This window comes from Stegostoma tigrinum, chromosome 1 (genome assembly GCF_030684315.1).
Source record: "Stegostoma tigrinum isolate sSteTig4 chromosome 1, sSteTig4.hap1, whole genome shotgun sequence".
Lineage (NCBI taxonomy): Eukaryota > Metazoa > Chordata > Chondrichthyes > Orectolobiformes > Stegostomatidae > Stegostoma > Stegostoma tigrinum.
The window spans coordinates 85,934,296-85,954,438 of record NC_081354.1 but is presented as its reverse complement, the minus strand read 5'-3'; the positions used below and the strand labels follow the sequence as shown (position 1 = coordinate 85,954,438).

The 20,143-nt window shown below is 40.3% G+C and overlaps 1 protein-coding gene across 9 annotated transcripts in view; it reads left to right on the top strand.

Annotated features, from left to right (window-relative positions):
• Positions 1-20,143, top strand: part of kcnip4a (potassium voltage-gated channel interacting protein 4a) — a 1,101,054-nt gene that overhangs the window by 1,055,974 nt on the left and 24,937 nt on the right. For all 9 annotated transcript variants that reach the window (XM_048537257.2, XM_048537222.2, XM_048537250.2 and 6 more), the window contains one exon: positions 3,164-3,233. In XM_048537257.2, coding sequence (XP_048393214.1) covers positions 3,164-3,233 — 70 coding nt within the window. The remainder of the gene's footprint in view (positions 1-3,163; positions 3,234-20,143) is intronic.

Here is a 20,143-nt window from a genome sequence, read left to right as displayed (position 1 = left end):
TTTTTGTAAATTCCTGGAAGTGCAGAGCACAAAATGTCTGGGAGAGGTCAATTTCTACTGCGAGCTGGAAGATCCATCAGCCCTTTCATTCATCTCTTCCTCTCAAGTATAGACATATAGACAGGGTAGTTAAGAAGGCGCTGAGCATGCTGGCCGTCATTGCTCAGTCCTTTGAGTATCGGAGTTGGGAAGTCATGTTGAGGTTGTACAGGATGCTGGTGAGACCTCTTCTGGAATACTGTGTCCAGTTCTGATTGTCCTGTTATTGGAAGAATATTATTGAGCTGGAGAGGATTCAGAAGAGATTACCGGGATGGAAGGTTTGAATTATAAAGAAAGGCTGGATGGGCTGGTTCTTTTTTTTACTGGAGCACAGGAGGTTGAGAGGGGACCTTATTGAGATTTATAAAATAATGAGGGGTTTAGGTAGGGCTAATGGTAGGTGACTTTTCCCTAGGATGGGGGAGGTCAAGACTAGAGAACATGTTTTTTAAGGTGAGAGGAGAAAGATTTTAAAAAGACATGAAGAGCAATTTTTTTACACAGACAGTGGTTCGCATGTGAATTGAGCTTCCTGGGGAAATGGTGGGTATGGGCACAGGAACAATATTTAAAAGACGTTTGGATAAATACATGAATAAGAAAGGTTTGGAGGGTAATGGACCAGGTGTTTGCAGGTGGGGCTAGTTTAGTTTGGAATTATGTTCAGCTTGGACTGGTTGGACTGAAGGTTCTGTTTCTGTGCTGTATGACTGTTATGACTCTATAAGTATCTCTCTTTCTATTTTCAAATTTCCTGACACTTTGCAAGTATCACATTCCATGGGTCCTATACAGGTCTTTCTCATGCAGCGCTGAACTTATATCTGCAGTCTCTTCTTTTGTCTGTAGCAATCCTCATTTTAGAAAACAAATTTTAGAATTAATTAACAATGACGGTCATATATCAGGGTTCTTATCCATTGTCATGACCATGAGGAAATACTGGAAATACTCTGTAGGTCTGTCAGTACATGTGGTGGAAAAGATAAGTAAATATTTTGAGTTGAATGCAATTCTTCTTCAGAACTGAGGGAAAGTAGGATTGTGATGGGTGTCATGTTATTGAAGCGGGGTGGCGGGGAGGGCTGGTGGAGAGCAGAAAGGGAGTGGGTACGGAGCAGGATGGTGACATGGAAGAAATGGCAAAACAATTGGAAAAGGCGGTAAACAACTGCACCTCCCAGTCGTGAACCATTTCAACTCCCCCTCCCATTCCTCAGATGACATGTTCATCCTGGGCCTCCTGCAGTGCCACAATGATGCCACCAAAGTTTGCAGGAACAGCAACACATATTCTGCTTGGGAACCCTGCAGCCCAATGGTATCAATGTGGATTTCATAAGCTTCAAAATTTCGCCTCCTCCTTCTGCATCTCAAAACCAGCCCCGCTCATCCCTGCCTCCCTAACCTGTTCTTCCTCCCACCTATGCCCTCCTACCACCTTAAGCCACACCCCCATCTCCTACCTACGAACCTCATCCCACCCCCTTGACCTGTCCGTCCTCCCAGAACTGACCTACCTGCTCCCTACCTCCCCACCTACACTCATCTTTACTGGCACCATTCCCGCCTCTTTAACTTGTCTGTCTCCTCTCCACCTATCTTCTCCTCTATCCATCTTCGATCCGTTCTCTCCCTATTTAATTCAGAACTCCCTTCCCCTCCCCCTTTTCTGCTGAAGGGCCCAGGCCTGAAACATCAGCTTTCTTGTTCCTAAGATGCTGCTTGGCCTGCTGTGTTCATCCAGCTCTACACCTGATTATCTCTGGAAATGACTGTGGTAAGGTTACAAAGCATTGGCCCAGAGGGAGTGTGAATAGTAATATATTGAACAATCAGTCTGAAATCAAAAGTGTGAAATGAAGATACAGATTTACGCTTGGAAATAATTACAATTAAAATGAAGGATCGAGTTGAAGATCTGAAGTTGTTGAACTTAAGGTTAAGTCTACCAGGCTGTAAAAGAGCTAACTGAAAGATGATGCGCAATTCCTCCAGCTTGCACTAGGCTTCACTGGAACACTGCCATTGCACAGAAAGGTGAGAATGTAATCATAATGGAGGCCTTCACGAAGACATCCACCCAGTTTATGTTTGTTTTACCCAAAAACTCTGTACCATTTCAAAACACCTTAGAAGCAGAGAATACAAAAAAAACTTGTGAAATTCACTTCCACATTTTTAGTTTATTTTCTGTCTACTGCTGATATAAAATATCATCAAAATAAAGCCATCTTAAATTGATTCCAAAGCAAAATATTGTGGATGATGGATATATGAAATTAAAAAATAAACAGAAAATGCTGGAAATAATCAGGAGATCAGCAGCATCTGTTTGCAGAAAAGCAAAACATTTCAGGTCAATGACCTTTCATTAGAAATTGACTGTTGTGACATCATGTGAAATACAAACAATATTGTTTTTAAACATAGCAGTGCGCCATAAGTTAAAAGTGGTGCTCTTCAATTTGTTTGTTCTGGAGATTTTCACAATTTCTAATCACCTTCTGTGTTGATGTTAGAATAATTAAACTGCCTAGTGTCTAAACATCTACTGTGGTTAATAATTGATTACCTAAAGTCTAATTATCAACACAATTTTTGGTTCATGTATAATATTCCTGGAGGCAACCCAGTGCAGTTCCTCAAGATATTTGCACATTGTCTCAAAATACCACTTAAAGTCCTGAAGCAGAAAATGTGCCTGATATAACAGAGCTCTCATTTGTTTGAACTTGTTGGATAATTGCTATTTGTTTGTACAATATATTTTAGCCTTACAGAAAATATTTGACTTGCTCGCAGCCATGGTGGTTAATTTCACAATTTGTCAAACCAGTAACTATTTGTTGCTATTAATTTGAAGAGGAGCATAATGCACCATTGCACCAGGAGCCAAATGAATATTTAAGTAGATGCCTAATCCTAATGTCAGACTGTAGAATTAAAATCAAAGTTTTAAAAATCACAGCACCAAATTATTTATAATACTTAATATTATTTTATTGACGTAAATAGTGCATAATTTATTGTGGCTGTGAAGTTAGTGTAGATAATATAAATATAGTTGCTTTCAGTACAAAGGATTTACTCATTTTGTTTGTTTTCTGCTTGTTCATAGGAATGTCCCAGTGGCATAGTTAATGAAGAGACATTCAAAGAGATTTACGCACAGTTTTTTCCCCAAGGAGGTGAGAATGTTTCTGTGAAAATTGGTGTAATTGTTATAAGAAAGAACTTGCATTTTATGGCATATTCCATGAAACCAAGATGTACAAAATGTGCTTCAGAGAATATGAGGAACTCTTAAAAGCACAGTCACTTATGTCAGAGACAAAATGAGAATGATGATGGCGTGAACTGTGGTTGCTTTTCTTCCATGAACACAGAAACAGCAATGCACTGTTTGATTTAAACAAACAGAGAATGGTAGAGATGTTCGGCAGATCTGACAGAATTTATGGAGAGAAAAGCAGAGTGAACATTTTGAGTCCTGTGTACTCTATTTCAGAACTCACTTATGCCTTTTCACTCCCACCCCTTACAGTGATAGGCCAAAGGGTGTTCCCCAACTCCAGTTTTCAGAATCTAATTTTGGATATGACCCCAAAGTGAAAATCATCACAGAAATAGCTGAAAAAACTCAGCAGATCGGGCAGCAACTGTGGAGCGAAAGCAGAGTTAACGTTTTGGATCCAGTGGCTCTTCTTTGTTCTGAAAAATTGGACCCGAAACATCAACACTGCTTTCTCTCCACAGATGCTGCTAGCCCTGCTGAGTTGTTTAGCTTTTTCGTTTTTGTTTCTGATTTCTAACATCTGCAGAGTTTTTTGGATTAGTGAAAACTGTTAAGTTGAATTCAAAGCGTCCAGCTGCAACCACTTCAGAACACCAACATGTTCCCATGGCAACATTCCTGCCCCAGGCCCGTGTTTCAATGAAGCTCAATACAAGCTAGAAGAACATCCCCCATATCTTCCACTGAGGTACCTTACAGCCCTCAGGATTCAGTATTAAATTTAATAACTTCAGAGTATGAATACCCTCCCCCATGTTTCTTAGCCACATATTCAGCCCTGTTTTGTACAGCTTATCCTGGTAGCAGCTACGCAACGTTTATCTCACTCCCGGCTTATCATCAGCCACCCCTTTATCTTTTTCTTCTCTCTCTGCCTCTGGGCATTGTTTCCATGAATTTGATTCCATCCCTCCTAAACCCCAAACCCTGTCATCACTTTTGGTTCTGACAAAGGGTCACTAGACTCAAAACAATATGGTCTGTCTCTCTCTCTCTCCATGGATGCTGCAAAGCTGCTGAGTTTCTCCAACATTTTCCATTTCAGGTATCTTCGGTGCTAATGGTCAATCTCAGTGGGCCAATTGGAAGGTCGCTTAAACATAATCATGTAGTTTTCCGTCTCAGAGCATCCATCATGAGGTGATGAGGTCATTGGGAAAGCATTAGATCCCACGTTAGCAGAAAGGATCTGAATGTTTTTCTTTGTCCAGAGCTGATTTAAAGGTTTACAACTTGTTTCCAAGTCCTTTGTGTCAGTTTTAGCTGGAATATCTCCACAATACTGGATTCAGAATCTTCCATATACTTGATCATGTGGTCGACTTGGACCATTTTATGATTAATACAAAATTGCCAGTTGAAAATGAAACAAAATTTAAATGCAAAAATCTGGAAATGAATACAGTGAGATTCTCTTCCCGCCCTCTGACCGTGGCATTTGCAACGTAAGAACAAAGAACAATACAGCACAGCAACAGGCTCTTCAGCCCACCAAGACTGCACTGACCCATGTGCCTTTCTAAACTAAAATCCCTTTGTCTCTATACAATGTGTGTTCCTCTACTCCCTGCCTATTCATGTATCTGTTGAAATGCCTGTTAAACATTGCTATTGTATCCGCTTCTCCTACCTTCTCTCATAGTGCATTCCGGATACTTACCACTCTCTTTAAAAAAAGGTGCCTCTCACATTTTTAAACTTATGCTTTTTACGTTTAGCCATTGGTAATTGACATTTCTATCCTGGACAATAATTTCTGACTATCCATTGTATCCATGCCTCTCATAATTTTGTCAAATTCCATCAGGTCAACTCCCCCCCCCCTACCCATCCCTCAACTTTCAACATTTGCCTCAAAGTTAATACCCTCTAAATGAGTCAATATCAGGGTAAACAATTTCTGTATCCTCTCCAAAGCCTCCATGATGTAGTGTGGCAACAAAAATTGTACGCAATATTCCAAAAGTGGCCGAACTAAAGTTCGACGCAGTTGAAACATGACTTGCCAATTTTTATACCCTATGTTCCAACCAATGAAAGCAAGCATATTTTGTGTCATCTTGAACTTAGCAAGTTGTGACAAACAAAAATTATACAGTGACAACATATGTCTGTTTTAGGGATGTTTGTTGAGGGACTTGTTCTTAGCCAGGGCCCCAGGGAGATTATCCATGTTCTTCTTCAATAAATATTCATGTGGGATCTTTTGTGGCCACCTCCAATAATAACAGGTGCCTCAGTTTAACATAACAGCCAAAAAAATGGCCTTTCTGACAATGCAGCTCTCCTCAAACTGGACTGAAATGTCAGCCTGAACTAAGTGATCAGATCCCTGGAGCGGAACTTAAATGCTCAGCTTTTGATGCAAATGCCAGTACGCGCTGCTGAGACAATACAGTGAGTTTATAATTGTTTACATTTAAGTCTGCAAATAGATTACGCTAGGAACATATTCACTCAGGATGAATATTGTTTGATACTTGATCTTTGTGAATTCAATGGACAACTTCAATTCTTGCTGTTTCAATAGTACTCCCCGACATGAAATAGTGCTCAACAATGGATAAAAGTTGGCCTGGAGCTAACTTAAATGTGGCTTAACTTGTTTTCAGGAACTGAACTTTGAAGATAAACAGATGTTGAAGTTAGTAACTTTGAAGTAGCCTTTTTAAAATCTGTGTTTGTTAAACAATGTGTTTGATCCATCGTAATTTCCAAAATCTGACAGAAGCACAGACCAAGAATAATAAGAACTTGGCTTTGAAACTAGGAAAATATCACAAGGCTTGAGTTTCCTGGGGTATTTGGGTCTGGCCCAAGTGAGCTCAGACCATCCCAGGCCAGACAGGTTGCACCTTAACAGAGTTAGTATCAATGTCCTTGGGGGTTAATTTACGAGTGTAACTGGAGAAGATTTACATTAATTCAGCAGGGATGAAAGAATCAAGATGTGAAGTTAGAGAGAAAAACTCAAGGTGCACAGAAAATTGAAAGAGAATGAAATGACCAGCACAGGAGATAATAATTTAGTAGGTGGGATCAGTGCAAGAGAAAATGTAATAAGGCCTAAATTAATTTAACTAATTTATGTATAAATGGAATATAGTCAAAGAAAAGTGGTTGCTGAGCTCCCAGTGCAGAAAGCCATGTGAAAATGTAATATTGTGACAATAATGGAGACCTGGCTCAAAAGGGAAGAGGTGATCTCTGCAAGGTGTTCAGGTAAGAAAGGAAATCAGTGGGAATACTATAGTGCTGGAGTCAGAGATTTTCTTAAAGGGTTCAAGGACAGAATCTCTTTGGGTTAGAACTGAGAAGCAATAGAGGTACCATGATAAAACTAAGTATATCCTATTGGTCAACAATTAGTAGTAAAGATGTGGAATAATGACATTACAAGCAAGTTGCATAGAAGTGTAAGAATTTAAAAATGTTATTGTAATAATGGATAATATTTATTCTAATATAGACTGAGATAGTAGCAATGTAAAGGGTATCAAGGTGTGAGAGTTTCTAGAGTGTGCTCTGGAGAACTTTCTACATTGGTACATTGTCATTCTAATAAGTAAGGCGACATTCCTGGATCCGGTGGTGGAAAATTAGATGGTTCCAGCAAATCAACCTTCAGTAGGAATGCATTTAGGAGACAGTGATCTTACAGTCACATGGCACAAGTTAGAATAGCAGTGGGAAGGGCAAGGAGCAATCTCAAGTAGAACTTTAAATTTGTATAAAGCCAACTTCTCTGAAGCGAGTGCAGATATTCCAGATAAATTACAATTAGGGATGAATCTATTACAGTTTTGATTGGCAATACACTACCTTTGAAAGAGGGAATGCTTCAGATACAGTAACGGTCAATTTGCAGTAGGGGTACAAGAAAGACTACCAGATATAGAGCTAAGTGGACGATAAAAGAGTTAGTTACTTAGTTAGTAAGATGAAGCCAAAATGGGGTGCATAATGCAGGTGGAAGGAGCCTCAAGGTAGAAGAACTGGACAGGAATAGGGCAGTGAAAAAAAAACAAATAAGAAGCAAAAAAGGATGAGAAGAGACTGGCAGCTAATGCAAAAGGGAACTGAAATAGTGAAAGGGTGATAAAAGGTGAAGCTAGCCAATTAGGAACTTTAAAAGGGGTTTACCCATCGAGATTGAGGTACGGATATGTGCTAATGAATATTTGGCATTTCCTTTCCTCAAAGAAGAAGGTACTGCCCAAGTCAAAGTGAAAAGGAAGACGATTGAAACAATGGATGATCTAAACATTCAAGAAGTATTGAGTAGATTGTCCTTACTTACAATTGAAAAGTCAATAGAACTGGAAGGGATACATCAATATACTGAGGAAAGCAAGATGCAGGAATTACAGAGGTCATAATCTCCCAATCATCCTCAGAACCAGAGATGAAGCCACAGAACTAGAGAATTGAATACGTTATGTGCTTGTTCAGAAGTGGGACATATAGATAAGCCCAATGACAGTAGGCCAGTAGTTTAACATCAGTAATGAGAAAGCATTTAGAAATGATAATTAAAAACAGAATTACAATTACATGCACAAATGTGGATTAATTATGGAAAGGCGGAATAGATTTGTTAAAGAAAAGAAATCATGTTTAATTATTTAGAGCTTTCTTACATAAGGAAATAGCTAGTTGATGAGATTGATATGGTCTATTTGATGTTCCAGTAAGCAGTGATCCAGAGTCACATAATAGGCTTATCAACAAAGCTGGAGCCTGTCAAGTAGCAGAGACTTCTAGTGAACTGTTGGTTTTCAGATTGGACAAAGAAACACAGTGGAGTTCAGCAGATGTCAGTGTTAGCAGTGCTTCTTTACTTAGTTATATATTAATAGTGTAGACTTGGGTATACTGGGCATGGCAACTTACAATATTTGCAGGATGACACCAAAAAACTGAAGCCTTGTGTAACTGTGAGCTGATCAGTGATAACCTATGAGAGAGTACAGGGTAGTGGAATGTATGTACAAGATGAAATTTAATGTAGGGACGTGATGCCTTTTTAGAAGGACAATGATAATGAACAATATAAAATAAAGTATGCAGTTCTAAATGGCATGCAGAATCTATGAGGATATGTGCAGAAATATTTGAAGGTGACAGGGAGATCTGAGAAAGTGGTTAATAAAGCATATACAATCCTGGGATTTATAAATAAGGACATAGAGTATAAAAGCAAAAATATTTTGATAAAGTTCTATAAAATATTGGCTCAACTTCAGCTCAAGTATTGTGCCCAAAATGGGCACCAAACTTTGAGAGAGCTGTGAAGGCATTAGCAAAGGATGCAGATTCAGAAGAATGATTCCTGTAATGAGGGTTTTGGTTACATGGACAAATGAAAGGTGAGATTGTGTCATTTGAGAAGGGCGGATTAGGAAGAGATTTGACAGAGGTTTTCATAATCATAAATTTTCTGCACAAAGCAGGTAGGGAGAAATTGTTTCCGATGGCAGAAGGAATGAGATCCAGTGGCCCCTAATTTAAAGATTGTGGCAATGCAAGCAACAGCAACATGACATAGCGAATGGTGACATTGCATTGCTTAAGAGAGGTGGACGCATTGTTCAATCAGGGCTTTTAAAAGGGTTTTGGATTGTTTGAAGGGAAACATTTGGCCGAGCTGCAGAATGGATGCAACAAAGTGTGTTTACAAAAACCTGAGATGGGCACAATGGGCAGTAACTATGCTGTAATTCAAAGCTGCTTCACAGATGTGTGGGTAAAAATAGCAATATCTGTGGATTGCTGTACCATTCCTGTGGGTGATATCTTCAGGGTGAGAAATGTGAAAATGAAATTGAAGATGCTAGAGGATGGATCAATAGGAATCTCAAGGCAGTGGAGCACCATTGTAAAAATATTCAGTTGACAGATGCTTTGGTTAAGATCAGATTGGGATAAAATCAGGGCAGTCAAATTGCATTGAGAAAAGAGGAAATATTGAAAAGGAAGGATCTGGGTAGTCCATATAAAAGCTTGCAGAGAATTTGAGGATGCCTCATTGCTAAAGTGCAGTCTTGTGACATGTAAACGGTATTGTTTCTGACTTTAGAATGACCATTTCAGGTGGTGCGGAAGAGTCTGACATTCTGATTCAAGAGATTTGAGTATAGCATTGCAGGGAATCTGACCATGAGTCTGCAAAGCCGCAATATGTTTAAGGGCATCAGAGGGGAACTAAAAGGAGATCTCGCACGCAAACCCTTTCTCACTGGATTGCCACAGATCAGATCCTATAAAAGCGCTGCAATGTCAGAAGAAAGATTACAATTTGATTGCTATGCACCAAGACCGATGAGTAATGTAGCATTTATCAGCTTTTAAATTTTCAGATATAGCTTTTTCCCATGAGAGCCTTAGTAAGTTGAGGCCAAAGCTTGTCCCTATTTGATTAACAAAAGGTTAAATCTCCACCTGCCCATCTCTAAATTCTTAAAAAGCCAGGTCATGAATCCTTCCCTAATAAAGCACGAGAAATCAGTATATCTGCTTCTCTACTAAGCCCTAGAATAAGACATCTATAATTGGGCTACCAAGGGCCCAAGCCTCTATGTTGATAGTTTATAATTTCTTTTGTAATCTTGTTTTGTCACATCATCTGAGCCTATGAAACATAAGCAGAAAAGGAGACAATATTCATCCTATCCCACAAACAGAAACACTGGCAATTAAAATCATCAGGCAACCTATACAGTCTACAGTGAGCTGATCCATGGCTTTTTTAAAAATCTTATTTCTTTTTTTCCACATGAGCATGTTGTGTCTCAGTGACATTACAGAGCCTTTGGCTTTTGCTCGGCAGCCTGAGTGAGAAGAGTCAGGAGATTTACAACAGGTCAACCTAACAAGAAGAGAGCTAACGTCAGCAAAAATCCAAAGATGTAACTTCAATCTAATTTTGACTTTCCCCAATTCATACTGAGAGAACAAGAGTAAAGACCCAGTCACCACTGGATCCGAAACATTAACGCTGCTTTCTCTCCACAAATGCTGCGAGGCCTACTGAGTTTTTCCACAGATTTGTTCTTATTTCAGATTTCCAGCATCCATAATTTTTTGTTTCTTTTGGACTGTGGTTACTTGCTTGGGAAATGCTTGTGCCTATCAAAGACCCAGTGGGAATTGTGATGAAGAGGCAGAGACAATGGCAAAAATATGAATTGTATGAATTCAGTAACTAGATGATTGACATGGTGCAGTAGATGTTGTATCTGTGTCTCATGGGAGACATTTGACAAAATGCCAGAAATGAGGTTTAGTAAGAAGATGGAAGGCCATGGAATTAAGGAGAAAGTAGAAGTATGGGTACAAGATTGGATCAGTGACCAGGTGCAAACGTGGTGATGGTGGTTGGAGTTTCAGAAACATAGAAATTAGATCAGGATTAGGCCATATGGCCATTCAATCTGATCATGGGTGATATTCCAACTCAGCATCCTGTTTCTGCCTTCTCTCCATACCCTTGGCCCCGTTAACCCTAAAGAATTATTTTTAACTTCTTCTTGAAAACGTTCAATGTTTAGTCTCAGCTGCTTTCTGTGGCAGAGAATGCCACAGGTTCAGCACTCTCTGTGTGAACAAATTTCTCTTCATCTCAGCCCGAAATAACCTGCCCCATATCCATAGGCCTGGACTCCACCCTCATTGGGAATATCCTTCCTGCTTTTACCTTGACTAGACCTGTTAGAATTTTACTGGTTAACTATAAGATCTTCCAGGGCATAGTTTACAGTAATTGTTCTGAAGGTCAGCTTTGGCTCCATTACACTTTTGCAATCTTTATGAACATGTCATACTTGGGCATAGAGAGATGCAGCAAATGATTTGTAATTACCTGATAAAGTGTTAGATCATGACGAGGGTCATCACAATAAACTTCAGGATGGCACGGGCAGGATGGTGAAAAGGACAAAAGCATTAAAGATGGAGCTCAATGCAAAACAGTGTGAAGTGATGAACTTTGGAAGGACACATGCAGAAAGTAGTAAAAGACAGATACAAATTATATGTGGAAAAATTTTGAAAATTCAGGCTAGTAGGTCCCAGGCATCGAGGGATTTGGGAGTTTGCAACCTCCAGGATTAATACCATAGCCCTAGGGATGTCATTGCCACTGGAGATGCCCTCTGTGTGTTCTAGAGTAGCCATAGAGAAGAATCCCCCTCATGAGTGCATTGGCAAACCCAGTCAGGTTTGCTTATAGTCACCCCACTTGATGTTAACCTCTCCCAAAGCTGATCTAATGATTGCATTTCCAGGGCTGCCTTTAATTGGCTACCTACCTTCAGTCATATTGCTGAGGTTTTTGTAGATCTTCACAATCCATGGCAGCACTAAGATGGTAGGTTCCCCCTCCTGATGCTTTCCAACATCATGTTGCAAGGCTGCAATTTGGGAGGCTTATCAGAAAAGCATTGGTAAAACCTGTCCCAGGCAGGAGCTTGTTTAATCTGAAGCAGCTCTATGCTTTTGGGATGAAATGTTCTGAAAGCATCATTCTTTGAGGACTGGATTGGAGGCCGTGTCAGAATGATTCAAAGATTCAAAAATCATGTACTTCTGTATCCGTTTGTAAGCTCATGGATCTGGTTTGAGAGCCTTTATCACAGACATGTGGGAGTATTATTAGGTTAGATTAGATTAGATTCCCTACAATGTGAAAACAGGCCCTTCGGCCCAACTAGTCCACACCGCCCAAACCCAAAATAAACAAAATAGCACAGAAACGGGAATCACATGGCCCAATTGGCTCTCCATGTGAAATCGTATTCTAATTGATGTAACCAAAAAGATCCTTGGCCTATGCTCTGTTAGTTGACCTCTATCATTTGCATTGTAATGGGCTTTGATGCCTTTAAGGTTAAAGTTTCTTTTTCCAGTAGGTAAGGTTTCAATTCCAATCACCCACATTGGCAGTCATAGACATGATTAGGCACATGGTAGCCAGACGGTTTATAATCTGCTCATCCAGAGCTGATGTGATGCAGTGATAGTAAATAGGACCAGTAACCCTGTGTTCACATCTTCCCCCACAGCAGGCTTATGCTGCAACATCCCTGAACAGGTTGATTAAGAATACCTACATTCTGCATTTGTCATCTCATCTCATCTCAATAACAGATATTTGAAGCAGCCTCAGTATCTGGAACAAGCTGATGCAATAAATCTGCCTTTGCTTAACACCAGCTTTGGCACAGCAGATGCATTTGCTATGCAAAGTTTACAATGGATCCTAATGTTTTTAGAAATGGGTACGCACAATGCGGGATCAGACAAGGCAAATTTGCACTACAGCAAATTATTATAGTTCACCCATTCGTTATGGTTCTGCTGAAGTGCTGTTCAAGACACTTCATGTGGCAATAGCACCCACACTGCCTCCAAATCACCATGATTTAAAATTGCTGAACTAATTCCTTTCAATTGGGTCATGAAGGATGGCCACTTGAACAACCCAGCGCCATATTGCCACATGAGATAATGGGAACTGCAGATGCTAAATCATTGCTCCAGGACAAGGAGTAAACAGAGAAAGGCTGAGGAACATTTCAGAATGAAAACAGAAACTTTTTTTCATAAAAGGTGAAAGCATGCCATTGTGATTTAAGTAGAACTGAAAGTGAACAGATTTATGTTGAAAGGTGGCTCAGTAGATGCAATTTTGTACCGAATCCTAAAAGTTGAAGTTTGAGGCATGCTTTCCACTCGGGTATGCAATCACAGCCAATGTGATTGGTAGTTGTGGTGGAAATCCTGGATTCCCAATGTTCCATTGACTACCCTGAAGCTGGCACAACAGGTAAATTAAAACTCCAGATCTGCTTACCTGTATCAAGACCAGCTAAACCCTTTAGGTTGAGATTGTAGGTTCTGTTGCAACAATTCTCGAATGGTTGTAACATCTTATTCTTTGCATGAATTCTTGTTTAAACGTACTAAATTTAAAAAGCAGGTATTGTTGTTTAGAAAACGAAAAATGAATTTTAACTATTTAAGCCAGTTTTACTGTGCTTTGAAACCTGATGTTATACGTCAATGTTGATATTCCTCGTGTACCACAAATATTGGGACACCAGAAAGAGTGCAGCAAATCAAGAAGACAATGTACCCAACAGATTCTAGCGCAGTCAGGGATGGCCAATAAATATAATGATACCATTATCATTTTTACATCCTGAGAATGATTTTCTTTAAAGTGCAGGGCAGTTTTTCACAGGATAAGGAGACTGGAAGAAATTTAAGTTAACAAAACTGTATGGTCTTGTACATCTAGATGCAAGTGCTTGGATATGCTGGGCCAGGGCTGACACCACTGAATTTGCCAAAAACAATGAGACTGGGGACCGGGCAACAAAATGCAAATAGCCTTTTGCATCAAAGAGACACGTCAGCTGGAGGACAGTCCAAAACACAGTAGAAGTGAATGGCATAAGGGCAAGGTTGCCTCCCTGAGGTAACACAATGGTTAAACTCTCTGACACATCCCATGCAAAGAAATGGCTCCCACTTCTAAAAGCAACATCCTGGGGCAACTCCACTGCAGTCCCTCCAGTGCAATCATGTTCTTCCTAATGTATGGTGACTTGTTTCATCTTTAATTACTTGTGTCCAACGTTCTCTGCCAAATCATAACGTTGCAACTATACCAAGCACATACAGGCAATGAGTGGGTGACTATAACTTGAAATAGTCTCTAAGCCAGGGATTAACTGTGACTTAAAAAAATTTAACATGGACAGATGAGGCAAATCTGTGCCACTGACCACAGCAACATTGAAAACATTGATACACTGCAGAAATACACCAGGGCACCACCAGCAGCACCTTTCGAGCCTATGACCACTGCCATCTAGAAGGACAAGAGCAGCACACTCATCACAACAGCACCTCCTGAAAATTCCCCTGCAAGTCACTCTCTATCTTAACTTGGAAATATATTGCTATTCCTTCAGTATCACAGGTTAAAACCTTGAAGATTCTGAATAGAATTTTTGGTCTATCTATACAAAGTGGACTCCAGCAGTTTAAGAAAGCAGCTTACTACCACCTTATCAAAAGCATTGAGGGATGGCAATGAATACAGGCCCAGTTAGCAATGTCCTAATTCAATGTTGCAATGAATGGATAAAAGCAACCTTTACATACTCATGATTCCATCAGTTCCTTGATCCAGTGTCGTATCTGTACTGTGAAAGGAGATGACATCATCTTATACTGATTATGCCTTGAAATTTCCAATTTTCAGACAGGTAATGAATGCTACCAATGTATCCATAGCAAATACATTGATTGCTATATTTAATCTGTTTGATGCATCTGAAAATATCATTTCTGGCAGTGGTCGCAGTATCCAGGCAGACATTTCAAGCACATGTGTGTCAACTGAGATATGAGAATTGTGGCATCCTCACAATACTCCAAAAGGCCTCATTGAGCCAATGGTCTGTGCTGTTAAATCACTTCTGCTGAATTTTAGGACAATATGTTAAACTTTTACATGTGGGGTGGCCACCACCAGCAGAGATCATGTTCAGAAAGCAAGTAAGCCGCCATTAATCCAAATTCTCCAACATGCAAACACATTTTTCATCAAACAGGAGAGGATAAAGATGAAGCATGACCAGCATGCAGATGCAGATTGACCTCAGCTATAATTTAGACAAAAGGCCAGACACACTTAATATGGAATCAGAGATAATGGGAACTGCAGACGTTGGAGAATCCAAGATAACAAAGTGTGGGGCTGGGTGAACACTGCAGGCCAAGCAGCATCTTAGGAGAACAAAAGCTGACGTTTCAGACCTCGACCCTTATTCAGAGCGGTATGTGAAGTGTGTAGTGAGCCCAATCCCGAGACGTCCTGACATCTAATAAAGAATGCTGAGGAAGAAGTGAAACCAGCTGAGTAAAGTGGACAATATGCCAATTTTGCATAGTAAACATGAAGAAAAAGCACAAGGATGGTCACAGTGTGACATGATAACGGCTTATAAAATCATGAGGAGTATAGATAAGATGAATGGCATGTCTTTTTCTTAGGGTGGGGGATTTCAAACCTAGGGGACATTTTTTAGTGAGAGGAGAAAGATTAAAAAGAGACATGAGGGGCAATTTTTCTCTTACACAGAGTGGTTCATGTATGGAATGAACTTCCAGAGGAAGTGGTGGATGTAGGTGCAGTTACAACATTTTAAAGAACATTTAGATAAGGTCATGAATAAAAATGCTTGGAGGGATATGGGCCAAGCACAGGCAGGTGGGACTAGGTTAGTTTGGGATTCTGGTCAGAATGGATTTGTGGACCAAAGGGTCTGTTTCCAAGCTGAATGACTCTATGACTGTATTAGGGGAGGTGATGACCTAGGGGTATTATCGCTGGGCTGTTAATCCAGAGACCCAGAAAACATTCTGGGGATCGGGGTTCAAGTCCCAACATGGCAGATGGTGGAATTTGCTTTCAATAAATATCTGGAATTAACTGTTTAATGATAACTGTGAATCCATTGTTGATTGTCAGGAAAAACCCATCTGGTTCACTGCTATCCTTTCGGGAAGGAAACCACCATCCTTACCTGTTTTGGCCTACATGTGACTCCAGACTCACAGCAATGTGGTTGACTTTTAACTGCCCTCTGGACATTTATGGATGGGCAATAAATGCTGCCTAGCCAGTGACGCCCTCATCCCGTGAATGAATAAAGGAAAAAAAATAGCAACCAATGCACTGACAATAGATCTGCTGACCAAGAACAGCCTGGGACAATATCCACACTTCTACAAATTTACACCACAACAAGAATAGAAAGAGTTGTCAAATACTGACATAACATGTGGACTGTTAGACTTCTATACTTATACAGAGATAGGTAATGTAAAATTTACAATTAATTTTGATATTGCTCAATGCTTATGTATTTTCACTTATGGCAAATAAGAACAATCCTTGGGGAAAAAGTAGACATGGTATTATCACATTTGAAGTGATGTGCATTTAAAAGGTTCAACATGCAAATTAGCAAAATGCCTTGATATTGACCCATGACTAGAGGCTATATCTGTAAATGACTCCTCTGTATTTATTGTTTATCTGTAAATAATCCCACCAGAAATAATCAAAGAAAGGGAATCCACAAAAATATCATCATTCTATTTTCATTACCCTTCTTTATACGTCTTCAAGTAAAATTAATCAAGCTGGCCAGATATGATCTTGCCTTAAGCAATCACACTAATTGCCTTTGGTTAATCTATATGTTTTCAAGTGATGGTTTAAACTTTCTGAATAGTTACCAATAATTTAGAAGAGTTAGCCTGTAATTACTCACTTTACCTTTTCCTCCCATTTTGAATAACTGTGCCTTGTCTGAGACCTTGTCAAGTGAGTTCTAAAAAATTCAAATAGAAAACATACCCCTTATCCACACCCTCAAAAGCTAACAGAATTGTCTAACATTGAGCTTTCATAATGTGAATGTGAACAATGAGGCAACAGATTAATTGACTATCATGTTATTATTGAGGAGATCCAGGAGAGTGCGACATAAGTGCAAGACTTTCTTTTAACTATATCCTGAAATCTCGAAAACTGGTCATATTTTTAAAAGATATTATTTTTGATTGCTTTGTTTTCCACATCACAACAGTTGTGATTCCCTAGTTGAAGAACAGGCAGAAACCTCATGTGCCCTTAACTAGGTCAGGGCCACTGCAATTAAGTATCAGGAAGGCCACCTTTGGCCACACTGGAATTTAGGACTCTCAGACAAAGGTCCAATGCCTACAGAACTGCTCTATCGGAGGTTAGCAGTTCTCTACTGTCTGTCAGTGCCATTGAGAGAATTGACTGCTGTCAGTGGTGTAGCCACTCATTGAGTAGGCCTCATGTGAGTGAGGACAGGATTGAGCCGTTGGGTAGGAAGGTGGTTGCAATCACTGGTTGCAGTGGAAGAGGTGTCAGATGAAAGGGTGCCAGAATAATGCTCAGGAGGGTTCCATTCCTAATGGTAGATCCCTCGATCCAGCATTACGTGCTTTTGAATGACAGAAATCCCCCTTCAAAGCTTGCTGCTGGATAAATGCTAGTGGGGACACAATAAGGACTTTGGGTGCATTAATTGCTCACTTAAAGGCCTCATTAGAGTCTGAGCAGGAAGGCCATCCATGAAATACATGGAGTACATTTTGGTAAGTATGAGGTCATCCATTTTGGTAGAAATAACAGCAAAATGAACTATTACTTAAATGGTGAAAAATTGCAGCACACTATTAGGAAGAGGGACGTGGGAGTCCATGTGCATGAATCACAAAACATTGGTTTGCAGGTGCATCAGTAATTCAGAAGGCAAATGGATATTTCCCTCCATTGCTAAAGGGATGCAGTTTAAAAAAACAGGGAGGTTATGCTACAGCAGTATAGGATGCTAGCGAGGCTGTACGTGGAGTACTGTGTGCAATTTTGGTCTCCTTACTTGAGAAAGGATGTACTGGATGAGGTGCAGAGGAGGCTCATGAGATCAATTTTCGAATTGAGGAAGTTGGCTTTGAGGAGAGATTGAGTAGACTGGGTCTATACTCAGTGGAAGTTAGAAGAGGTGGAGGGGAAATCTAATAGAAACACATAAAATTATTAAGGGAATAGATAAGATAGAAGGAGGGAGGTTGTTTCTACCGGTCGGTGAAACTAGAACTAGGGGTCATAGCCTCAAAATTAAGGGGAGCAGATTTAGGACTGAGTTGAGGAGGAACTTCTTCATCCAAAAGGTTGTGAATCTGTGGATTTCCCTGCCCAGTGAAGCAGTTGAGGCGTGCTTGTTAAATGTGTTTAAGGCTAAGGTAAGTAGATTTTTGAACAGTAAAAGAATTAAAGATTATAGTGAGTGAGTGGGTAAGTGGAGTTGATTCCGCAAAAAGATCATCCATGATCTTATTGAATGCTAAAGCAGGCTCGATAGGCTAGATGGCCTACTCCTGCTCCTATTTGTTACATTCTTATGAAATGGCCAACCCGGACCTCTCAGTGTAGAGGAGGGTAGGTATCAGGGCTACCATCACACACAATTAATTTACTTTCCCTCCACCCCTACTCTCATTGGTAGATGGAGCAGTGGAGGTCTTAAATGGTGGAGATCCAGGGAGGATAGATTTCAGGTCTCGGCATGAAGTCAGGCAGTCTTCAAAGAACAAGCAACCTCCAAAAGGAGTGGGAGAAAGTGGCAATAAAGGTCAATACCCAGAGTTTCACCCTGAGAATTCTGTAACGGTGTCACATGAAGTTTAATTACTTCACATGGAAAGGCAAGGTCAGTGAATGCATCTTTGCATAACATCTATTTCCCACTGCACTGGCTATGATAGGGTGCATCTGGACTAGCAGGGGTGAGGTGAGGATGAGCCCGCCAAAAAATTGTGTTGTCACTGCTAAGGAGCATAAAGTAAGCCAGCTCCAACATGCCAGGGGGCAGCCTTTCCAACATGGAAGTGCTGACCAATTACAGCAGTGGTAACCAAAGTATAATGGCATCAAGTGGCCAATCTTTAGCCTTTGGTGCGTAACCAGTGGAACTACCCAACGCAAACACAAAGTTGCTGGAAAAGCTTAACAGACCTGGCAGCATCTGAGAAGAAAAAGATATAATTACCCTTTCGGGTCTGGTGACCCTTCCTCAGAACTGACACCTGATATCTTGGTGTTACAAGTAAGTCTCAAATGGTGGTCATAAGATCCATGCTTGTTTCCTGGCTAACCCAAGGCTGCCATTGTGGTTGCAAACCCCAGTTTGCAAAGGGGCTTGGCAGTTCTTAGGAAAGGCCAGCAATCTGCCTTCCAATAGATTATTGGAGCACCACCTTAGGGAAATCAACAATGTTACAATTTCAATTGAAATCACTAACTTTAAAAAAAATTAAAAGTCCTACTTATTGACGGAAAAAAAATGAAGGCCCAATGTTGCATTGTTTTAAACAAAATAAGTTTTTACCATACAAGTGTCAAACATTGAAAACACCAAGTGTTATCTCATACATTCTCCAATACCCTAAGTCCAGAATTAATTACACTTAAACAGAAGTGACAGGCACATTTTGGTTTTTTTATATAAATCACATATTAAACATCAAATACAAAAAAAAAGTATCTTATGATTTGGCTCAGTAGTCCATTCAGGCTGTAAGGTGTCAATTTCAGTCACAAATGCTTTCAACATTGTATTGTCCTCACAAAGAACTTTAGCTCCTCTTCAAAGGTTTAGCTTCTTCTCTAGCGAACAGCATGACAGAACCACCCATTGTTCCATGGATACGGCCTTCACCAGAGATGGCACATATCTGCAAGATCTCCTCAGCTATGCTTGTTATGGCAGGATGGTGTGGCTCTATCAGTAGCATCATCAAGTAACAGAAATAGCAGCAATGACTGTGTATTTGACTACTTTTGGCTTCTAAGGCAGCATGGTGGGTCAGTGGGTAGCACTGCTGCCTCACAGCACCAGGGACCTGGGTTTGACTCCAGCCTCAGGCGACCGCGTGGAATTTACTCATTCTCCCCATGTCTGCGTGGGTTTACTCCGGGTGCTCCAGTTTCCTCCCACACTCCAAACATGTACAAGTTAGGTGGATTGGCCATGCTAAATTGCCCATAGTGTCTAAGGTGGGAAATGCAGGGACAGAATAGGGGGTGGGTCTGGGTGTACTCGATGGGCCGGATGGCCTGCTTCCACAAGGTCGGGATTCTATGATTCTGAGCCTAGCCACAGTCTCCTTTGCCAATTTTGTACTGAA